Genomic DNA, 10,491 nt, shown 5'->3' with positions numbered 1-10,491 from the left:
CAACATATCTTTCACTTGTTTGAAAAACGCTTTCTCGATTGCTTCTAGTAATTTGCGTAGTGGGACAAGTTTAGTTAATCAGGTCACAATATTTTTATTTATTTATATGTATTTATCACATCTAGGCCCGGGCCCCCACCACATCCTGGGCTCTACTTCACTGTAGCACGATATTGTCTGTTGTGGGCCCCTACCACGCCCTCACGATTTTGTTTCTGGAAACTCACACGAAAACTTCCCAGTGGGCCACCCATCCTGGGAATGCTCTCGCACGAACTTGCTTAACTTCGGAGTTCTGATGGAACCCGAAGCTAGTGAGCTTCCAAAAGGCCTTGTGCTAGGTAGAGATGAGAATATACATATAAGGCTTACAGGATCCACTCTCCTGGGCGATGTGGGATGTTACAGTATTCCACCCGTATCAATATTTTAATTTATTTATTTGTGTTACACCCGCATTTTATAATATTGTCTTATCCCACATTTTGTAGACACTATAAGCACAAGCATTCTACAATTCAAAGAACCACAACAAATCATTCAACAAATGGGAATGTTGGGAAATTCTCAAAAATTGCCCCAGATACAAAATTGTGCCAACACGTCCAGAAGTTGTCATGCACGGCGTCCTTCTACACAGTTCACCAGAACTGGACACGACCGTACAGGACAAAGACACATTTGAAGAAGTGCTAGAAGGGACGTCCGAAGAAGTGCCAAAGAGTTAATCAACTCGTTGGTCCCTAAGGCCTTAAGGTAAAAAGGTGGCAAATAAAAAATTGAGTTATTCCAAAAATGACAACACAAAATATATGGATGAACTTGCTCGCCAAGGTGAACTGAGCATGGTGCGGGAAGCGACTAGAGATGAGGAAGAAGTTGCTACCATGGCAGCAATATTAGCACCTACTGAGAGATGTGATGTGGCGGTTGAGAGACAGAGAAATACTCAATTGAGAAAACGAGATGCTTAGAGAAGAAATGATGGCTCAAGCAGATCGTGACAATATGAACAAGCCTCTAGTAGGATTGTCTCTGAATTCAAAACATTTTTGGACATCGGAAAAAAAAGACGTGGTGCGAATGAGGCATGTAAGAGACGCGGAAACAAGTCGAGGGGGTTCTAGCTACACAAATCCTAGCAACAAAGATCCTAGCACCACATATCCTAGCTCCACAGAGTTTGTATAATTTCGAATTTGTTTGTAGTAATTTATTCAATTTCGTCTTAATTTTAATACTTAATGTAATTTCTTATTTATTTGTAGTACTTTATGTAATTTCTTATTTAGTTTTAGTAATACATGTAATTTCTTAAATATTTTTAGTACTTTATTTAAACACACCAAATAAACTTAAAAAAAAACATACATAAACAAAACCAAACAAACTTAAAAGAACATACAAAATAAAATGACATAAATGAAACCAAATAAACTTAAAAAAAAACACACGAAATAAAATTACATAAACCAAGAACTTTATTGTTCTATCACAAATTCCTTTTAATTATCTTCACCTTGTTTCAATCTGCACTAGTGCTCAATTAAGTCACTTTGATGGGTACAGTGCCAATATGGCTTTTGCATACACTCAACGATCAATTGATTATAACGTCCATTTACACGAGATATTCGGTGATGTCATGAGCACAATAGATACGTGTTCTTGAGTTGTTCATTGTGTCTGACTCGTGTTCATCGATGGTATCATAATCATACTCATCTTCCACAATCATCTTGTGGAGAATGATACATGTCATCATGATGGATCGAAGAGTTCGACATCAAACATTCTGGCAATTGACCTAAAAATCACCCAACTAGCTTGCAGGATACCAAAACAACGCGCTACATCCTTCCTATACCTCCCTTGACATTGTGCGAAATGCTTTTCTTTTTTACTTTGTGGATGTGGCACTGTTTTGACAAACGTTGTCCACCTTGGGTAAATGTCGTATACAAGGTAGTACGCTCCTTCGTATCTATGGTCATTGACCCAATACGTGACTCTGGGTGCTTTTCCTTGCAGCAATTCATGGAAGACTGGAGATTAGGTAAGGATATGTAGGTCATTCTGAGTTCCTGGAACACCAAAAAATGAATGCCAAATCCATGTATCAAATGAAGCCACCGCTTCCAAAATGATACTTTTGGCTCATTTTCTGGCGTCATAAGCTCCTTGCCATGTACTTGGATATTTTTTTCCAAGTCTAGTGCATGCAGCCAATGCTTCCAATCATACCAGGGAAGCCTCATATCTCACCCTTCCTCAGTAGCCTTCGTAGGTCCCTTGGTGTGGGTGTCCGAAGGTAGTCATTGGTATAAAGGGCTTTGATTTGCGGAGCAAAACCGCATCAGGGACTCCAGAACAGTTGATTTTCCCATCCTCGTTATATCATCCACTTGATCTACAATTGCTCCATATGCAAGCACTCGCAAGACAGCAGTAATTTTTTGCTCAGGAAAAAGACCTTGAACATAAAAAGCATCTTTTTTTTGCACAAAGTATGGATCATGGTTGCAAATAACACTTATGATTTTGTCGAACAAATTTCGTTGTATTCTAAAACGATGTCTAAAAACATGATTAGGGAATACACAGTTAAGGATAAAATAATCTTCCAAGAGACATTTACCTCGTTTTTCCTTCTTTCTATCCAAGTTTGCAGCACGTCTAAGTTTGGATATTTAACCCACAACTTCCAATTTCAAACGAAATCGAAATCGCAGCTGCGTTCCTTGTATACCCAACAACGACACTCTGATTCGAGCAGGACAAGGAGAGAGTGGGAAAGGACGTGATCTGAGTTGGGTCGTGCAAATTGGCTTGGCATCGAATAAGACGAGAAAAAGAGGGAGAAAACGTGATCTAGGTTCAGGGTGAGGAGAGAGGGAAATGACGCAAGCATTAGTGAGAGAACGAGAGTAGTGGATAGAGCACGCGAGAGTAGAGAGAGAGAGAGGGAGAGGGAGAGGAAGAGACAAAGAAATGAGGAATGGCGAAAGAGATAGAATTGTGAGGAAGGCGTTCTTAGCAATCCCATGGTTCAACGCCGGACTAATTTAGGCGATCTAACGAGGCCTGAAGTCTACACAAGTCTGGGCTAGTCTCATTTAAGTTAGTCCCAAAGTATACCAAACATGGGACAATAATCTTAGCTAGTTCAGTCCTACTTAAGAAGGTGAAACAAATGCCCCCTTGGGGTTTTGGGTTGGGTTTTAGAATTAGGAAATTGGGTTAGGTTTATGTAAATGGGCTAAGGGGTTTAGACCTAAAGGGCTTTGGGTTTCTAGGGTCACGGGTTGGGCTAAAGGCCCATGGGTTTTGGGCTGGTTTCAAATGACTTGGGTCGGGTTGACTCGTTTTCAAGCTAATGAATTGGCCAGTTTCTGGGCACCACTTCGAACGCCCATCTTTGATACTCAACCAAATTGAGTGAAACAAAAACAAATGTCATAGTTCTCGACAAGACGAAGAGAATGGTACCTCGCACGATGGCTAACTCTCCGTGTTTTGGCCGAAAAACGCCTCGAAAGCCGCGAATATTGCTAGAAACTAGGTAAGATTCAAATGAATATAACTTCTTCAATACTCAATGAAATTGTGTGATAAAAAGGGAAAGTTGTAGTACTCAATGAGACGAAGAGATTAATACCTTGCACTTCAGCCAACTCGCCGTGGTTTGGCAGAAAATTGCCTCCAAAAGGGGTGATGCTCATAAAAAAACTGGATTCCTTTAGTCCCGATTGTTCTTTGTAATGAATGAGTGAAACCACTCAACAACTACTTCATTCTAACCCCAAAACACAACCCAAGAGGTTCATGGACTCACCTAGGAGAAGTATTCGCCAGAGAGGAGACTGCACAGTGGCGCAGTCCCGATGTATACGATATGATGAGGGTTGAGTGCTTTTCCTTGCTCCAGGATCCGTGGAGCTCACGAGTGCAAATGGTGAAGATGGGGAATTGTGATTGTCTATGTGTGTGTTGTTTCTCGGGGGAAAAAGGGTTGAGAGAATTGTCGAGATGGAAAGATAAGGGAGAGTGAGGGAGAAGAGAGAATTGAGAGAGAGGAGAGAGGTGGAAGATCGGAGACAGATATCAGGGGGTGGACCCCTTGGGCTCACCAATTAAGACCCAAAAACTATTTTTTATATATATAAAACGGGGGTGGGGTGTAACAAGTTACCCTCACAAGTGTCCTTTTTCTTGTTCATCCAAGCTTTAATATGTAGTCGCGCTTCATTGAGATTTGTTCCGCTCCATAGAGATAGTGAGTAGAGTTTCGGTGTTTCCTTCAGTTCGGGTATTCCCAACATCATCACTTTCTCTCTGTCTGCCTTTGTTGACAGTGTTGCTCATGGAATCCCACAAACTTCTTTCACTTGGTCGTTGGTTCTCTTCACTTTGTGGTTGTGCTCGAATATATGATTAGGGTTGGATGATGCAATCGGCGAGTCACTGCTTGGTTGGTGGCGTGGATTTGTGTAGGTTGAGCTACACTCTTGCAACAGTGGTTGTGGTGTATTTCTCGATTTTTTAGCTTTCTTTCTGCTTTGGGCCTCAACTTCTGGTTGGGCTTTTTTTTGGTTTGTTTGGTTGGCCCAATTTTGTTTGTTTGCCCTCTTTTGTCTTCTGGGCTTGTAAGTTTTGGTATTGGTAATGAGTTTTACCTTTGTATCAAGGGTAATGGTAGGGAATAACTCCAATTAACGTTTAAATATTAATGTATTTAACAACATTTATGTCATTTAATTTATAAAATTTTATACTAGGCGCTACAGGTAGCAAAACAAAAAATAGAAATTTCAGGAAATACGCGTTGAGTCAGGCTGTAAGTATCCAACTCAAATCAAACCCGTCACTGAAGAAGAGAGACGAGTGAGTGCTGAAATCCCGGTCCGTCCATCCATCCTATTCCCAGGCCAATCGTGTGGCTTGATCGGGACTAGCAGTAGCAGGGGTGTGTATCGTTGTTGAAATGCATTCTTTTAATTAATTAATTAATTTAATTTTTTTATGATTTTCTTGTCCTTGGTTGTTGAATGGATTGTTTTAGAATTTAAAAGAAGGTAGATTATATTGTGTATGTCCCTGAAACTGCTGTGTGTGTTTTTATTCTGAGAATTGGAAATTTCATTCAGTAGTCTGGTGTGATTGTGATCGGTGAGGTTGTACCGTCGAGGTTTCCCAGAAAAAAAAAATTGTAATTGGTGAGGTTAAATATGATTAGCTAATAAGATGGTTGATTTACTACTAACGCTATATATGATTCGATGCCTCCAATGTCGAATTGAAGTTGCTTTATCGCACCACCGTGTTCGCTAGCGTCATAGTGTGTACCATTTTCTTTAATTTGGAAGATTTGAGAGCTGTTGCTTGTTCGGAATCTAAATGTTTTTATTCAGTTTTTGCTGTTTGAGAGATTTAATAGTTTCATTTTTAATGATGTATAATGTATTGTTGAAGTAGACATCTCATTGTATTAATACTCTATTGTGTTAGAAACTTTCTTCTTTTTCTCATACTAAAAATCTTCACGCCTACACCTCCTCTCTCCTTACACACAGACATCTCAATGTCTGCATGGTTACCAACTTACTCTACACTATTCACTGGTTTTCAATTGTGTTGTAAATTTTGTTGCACTCTCTCTGTACCAACCTTCGAAATCAACAAATGCTGCCATGGTGCCACCATTCCGTTAAGTGAAACTGAAGAGGGTGATGCGAGTTATAACTGTAGACTATCTTAAAAAAAGAGTTATAAGCCTCAATAATCTTGTAGAAATCTACTGTGTTCATCATCCTAAATACTTACTTGATTATGCTGCTATGATGTCCATACCTTGTGTGGAGGTTCTGAGACTTCTGAGTCTGACAGGGATGGAAAGAAAAGTGACCTTAGATGATTTCAAAGTTGGATCTGTTCCGACTTTAATATACATCCCGGACTTCATTACGGATAATGAACAAACCATGCTTCTAAATAAGGTAGAAATCCCTGTTCCTTACATATTCCCTTCATCTTTTACAATGCTTATTGATTTTTTTTAATCTGAAATTCTTTGTATGTTGGCTTCATCCTGCTTTATAGATTTATGAAGGCCCAGTATCAAAGTGGAAATCATTAAAGAATAGGAGGCTACAAAACTGGGGTATGTGTTCTATCTAGGTAATAGGTATATGTATACTGATTTTTCATGTAATGCCTTTGAATTTGACTTACATTATGCATATACAAATAATGGAGTTAGTTTTTTTCTTGTGACTGACAGGCGGTATTGTCCATGAAAAGGGTCTTCTGCCACAGGATTGTAAGTTAGAAAATTATTTATTTCAAAACATTCAGAGAATATCTGTCTTCACAAATTGATATTAACATTGATATCTTTATGTTGATTATCGTTACCCTTTTTGGTTTTGTGCGATTTGACATTGATATCTTTATGTTTATTATCTTTAACCTGTTTGGTTTTGTGCGGACAAATTTATTGTCATTCGTGTTTTGTACTTGGTTAATAGTTTGTATCTTATCTAATAAAAAGCTAGTAGTAGAAACATGAATAAGCAGATAGTATAACTTGGAACTTCCTTGTTAATATCAAGAAAGAAAAAAACAAAACCAGTGCAACATGAATAAGCAGATAGTATAATGTGGATGGAAATTGAGGAAATAATTGTAAATAAGATGGTTTTCTTCAAGAGATTTTGTGCTACAGGTGAGGAACAGGGCTTAAGGTGGAGGGTCTAGAGTGGTAACCGATTAATGTAGACGTAATTAGGTGTCTTGAAAGGTCTTTTGAGGAGGAATAAGTTTAGAGGCAGTGTTTGATTGTGCTAAAGAAGTCTCACAGTTTGTATGGTTCTCTTATGGAAAGATTTAATGATTCTTGGGAAGTAAACTAATCAAGCCATAGTAGCGAAAACCATATGACACATCCTGGTTTATTGATTGACCTTTGGAACTAGCTTTTGACCTCATTTTGTAGATTCTGAATGGTGGTTGTTACCAACTCCCACCAAAGGAAAATATACTAATCAAACCGCTCATGCCCAAGAGCATGCTTATCATATGTAGTATTCATTTTCGGCAAAGGTATCCTTGGAGTTTAGGGATAGTTTTTTTGAGGCTATATCTTATGATTGGAGTCTAGCTTTGTTTTGCAACTACTTCTTGAGTAGTATAGACGTCATAGATAGTGCACAATTTTCCCCTATATTATATTGATACTATTTCTTTATGAAAGTAAATTTCTTTTCGGAAAAAGTATAAAGTGCACTAATATCTCATGGACAGCGTGTGAGATTTTGCCACCCCCAAAGAAAATAGATTTACAATTGAACAAGTCATGAAGTTATTGCCTCCACATGGGAAAGAAAAAAAAAACTATTGACTCTACAAGCCATAAATCATCCTGAAATATGTACAACTTTCCTGGTATGTGAAGACTTGTTTGATTATTACCTTGATATGTGAAAATAATTGTGGTGGCACTCCTTGTAGTAAGTGCAAAGCTACTGATGATAAAGCAATCTTCAGACAGTTCTAAAATTCTATGTGATTAAGCAATTGTTAATAGTATTTTCATTGTTTGTTAATTCCTTTGCTCAAAACAATAAAATCTCTTTCTTGCAGTGCCATCATGGCTAACCAAGATTACATGCAAGATATATGAAGAATCAGGGCTGTTCCCATTGCCAATTAATCATGTCCTTATCAATGAATACCTTCCTAACCAAGGCATAATGGTACGCACTAGGCATTTGTTCTTGTTAATTTTTGTCCTTGTACTTTTATTCAACTTTTGTTGCGTCCTTATAAATATTTAAGTTTGTAGAGTGACAAGTCTTTTGGAAATGAAATAAAAAAGAGAGATTAAATATTTTTTTGGATCCAAACCCATAAAATGGACAATAAAATAATATTTATCGAGTTCATCTCTGACAAGAAACATCAGTGGCCACCGCATTTACAACCCACGTGTAAGTTTCCAGTTTTATCAAAATAATTATTAATTTACAGTTACTTCAAAATTGTATATATTTATGAAGTGGATAAGTAATGCGCAGATCTGAAATAAGGAAATTATGCTCGTGGTTTCTTATCAGAAACTTGAAAGAGGAGGCTTTGAGCAAGACATGAAAGTGCCTTTGAGTTTCTCTAAATGATTTCATCTATGAGTTTGAACTTAAAAGTGGCTTTTTAATCTCCTAGTTCATGAAGATATCTGTCTGTAGTTTGTACTGCAACGAGGTTGGGGTCTAATTGGATGGAGGAAAGTGCGGATTAGGAAGAGAACTTTGTTTCCGAATCCCAAAATGCACTACACATCGGCAAATCCCGTTCATGTCTGACAATGGTTACAGAATTTGAACCAAAAATATAATCAAGGGCATCTAAGAGTAACCAATTTTAAGGGCCTAAGGTGGGGCAAGATTCAGTGACCGGAAAGCATATTTTGAACTCTTTGACTAGTGATTATTATTCTTGTGTGACTTTAACTGTGCCATGCATTTGCTTCGTGATGGATATTTCTTCACAATTTATTATTGCTTTTCAATTGTCCACTGAAGGAGTGTTCAAATGATATTTTGTTTTTGATGCCATGTTGAGGTTACTTTATCTGAAATACTGAGCCTTTACTTCTTACATTATTTCGCATTTTAGCTGCAAGGTGGATCTGTGTGTCTCTTATTTACAATAGTTTGTTTTTTGCTTTGCCGGAGCATCTCTTACTGTAATTGTGTTCAAATAGGCACACCAGGACGGGCCGGCTTATTATCCGGTTGTAGCAATTCTGTCCCTCGAGTCACCTGTTGTTATGGACTTTACTCCCCATTCAAGACTGACTTTGTGCAAAAGTACTTGTGCAAATGCTGTTGAGAATACAAATTCTGATGCGGGGGTCATTAATATTAATACAGATAAGTCAATGAATGAACTTCATCCATTTCCTGTCATATTAATGCCTCGCAGTTTGCTGATATTCAAAGATAAAGCATACTCAGGTTTGTGTCTGTTTGTTTAAGTAACAGCTCAATCTCTTGTTATGGTGCTGCTTTATTATAACAGAAAATCTGAGAAAGTCCTACTTGTGATTTACAGATTACTTGCATGCAATAAAAGACTGCGAGGTACAATGTTATGATGGGGTAAGATCAGATTTTATTTTCCCTTTTTTGGTAAGAAACAAAAAAATTCTGTTGAAAATATAGGAACAGTTAGAAGTTCTGAAAGCACTGGTAGGCATACCTCTCTAAAAGAACAATAATAAAGAAAGTAACACAACACATTTGGGCAAGAAGAAAATCAGTAAAGAGATAATTCTGCAATCCCTGAGCCTGAGGTCGGGACTTCCAGATATTTCTGCTAAAATAGATCAAACTGAATCCCGTGATGAAGCAAAATACATTATTCTTAGCCAGTCAATCGTTAAGTTGTGTTTAATTGTTTTGACAGGTTGGTTATGATTCATTAGCCAATAGAGTTCCCATATCACTCGGTGTGCCAATACAATTTGACATAAATATTCTTCTTTTCCAGGCTGTAAATGAAGTACAAGCTCTACAGCATGGTCAAGTTATAGATTATGATGCTTCACAATTTGATGGAGCTGTTGGTGTAATGAAAACTGGGGATTTTAAGAGAATTCATAGAACAACCCGTAGAATTTCATTGACATGTCGATTAGTTTCAAAAGTTCATAAAAATTTGCTCAGGTTTTAGTCTTTGGAGTTCTGAGAAGTAACTAATTTGGCAAGTCTAATGTTGAAGGTTTCGCCTCTAAGAGCTTTCATGATAACCTAGTTTGAGCTACATCACCTGTTTTGTAAATGCTAAACAATGTTGGATTATTTAAGATTTTCTGAAGTGTTATTCTTTCTCTAATATGAAGACGAATGCATAGGATTATAGAGTAAAGAGCAAAAAATGAAACACTAAGAAATTAATCCTAATTACAATATAACTATCCAAATTTGTCTAGAGTGTTGTAAAACACCAATTGTAAAAGACTGTGATGTCTAGGTTTCAATTGAGAAAGACAAAAAGATCTCATGAACCATTGCAAAAGGAAAGGGAGCAGGGACATCATCTTCACAACCACCTAATTAAGAAGAAAAAACAATGGAAACCATCATGGGATCTAAATTGGACATGATCAAGGGGACACACTGATGTTGTTTTTGGGACATTTTTGTAACATGAATCATGTCTTGTGTGATGGTAGAGTTGGTACCCTGTTTTGTGTGGCAAACTATATATATATGGTTGGTAGTATGCTTTGTGTAGTAAACTTTTTATCTAACCGGTAAACCAAATCTAGCTAGGAGATGATGTTTGAATGCTTTTGAGGATCTTGAATTGGTCATTGGTACTGATAATAGAATGCATTTCAACGTTGTTATGTTATTGATACTTTTGGTGATCCTTGGCACATGTTTTTCAGTACTAATTTGTTATTATTGTTAAACTTAGATGGTTCTT

The 10,491-nt window shown here is 37.5% G+C and overlaps 1 protein-coding gene across 1 annotated transcript; it reads left to right on the top strand.

Moving 5' to 3' along the window:
* Window positions 1–4,784: 4,784 nt before the first annotated feature.
* On the top strand, window positions 4,785–9,882 carry LOC103931459 (alpha-ketoglutarate-dependent dioxygenase alkB homolog 6). The gene is made up of 8 exons (XM_009340948.3): window positions 4,785–4,966; window positions 5,887–5,996; window positions 6,100–6,160; window positions 6,281–6,319; window positions 7,642–7,754; window positions 8,762–9,014; window positions 9,112–9,158; window positions 9,550–9,882. The coding sequence occupies exons 2-8, from the start codon at window positions 5,889–5,891 to the stop codon at window positions 9,730–9,732; spliced, it is 804 nt and encodes a 267-aa protein (XP_009339223.2). The 5' UTR covers window positions 4,785–4,966; window positions 5,887–5,888; the 3' UTR covers window positions 9,733–9,882.
* Window positions 9,883–10,491: the final 609 nt, after the last annotated feature.

This window comes from the organism of the source record quoted next, unplaced genomic scaffold, assembly GCF_019419815.1.
Source record: "Pyrus x bretschneideri cultivar Hongxiangsu unplaced genomic scaffold, Pyrus_bretschneideri_v1 Contig51, whole genome shotgun sequence".
Taxonomy (NCBI): Eukaryota; Viridiplantae; Streptophyta; class Magnoliopsida; order Rosales; family Rosaceae; genus Pyrus; species Pyrus x bretschneideri.
The sequence above is the reverse complement of the archived record's forward strand: the minus strand, read 5'-3'. Positions and strand labels throughout refer to the sequence as shown.

Bases quoted from the DNA above. Each gene is read 5' to 3' on its own strand.
- LOC103931459 (XM_009340948.3), top strand. From the start codon at position 5,889: ATGGAAAGAAAAGTGACCTTAGATGATTTCAAAGTTGGATCTGTTCCG. The intron at 9,015-9,111 runs GTTTGTGTCTGT...TGTGATTTACAG, and splicing joins CAAAGATAAAGCATACTCAG to ATTACTTGCATGCAATAAAA. The intron at 9,159-9,549 runs GTAAGATCAGAT...CTTCTTTTCCAG, and splicing joins AGGTACAATGTTATGATGGG to GCTGTAAATGAAGTACAAGC.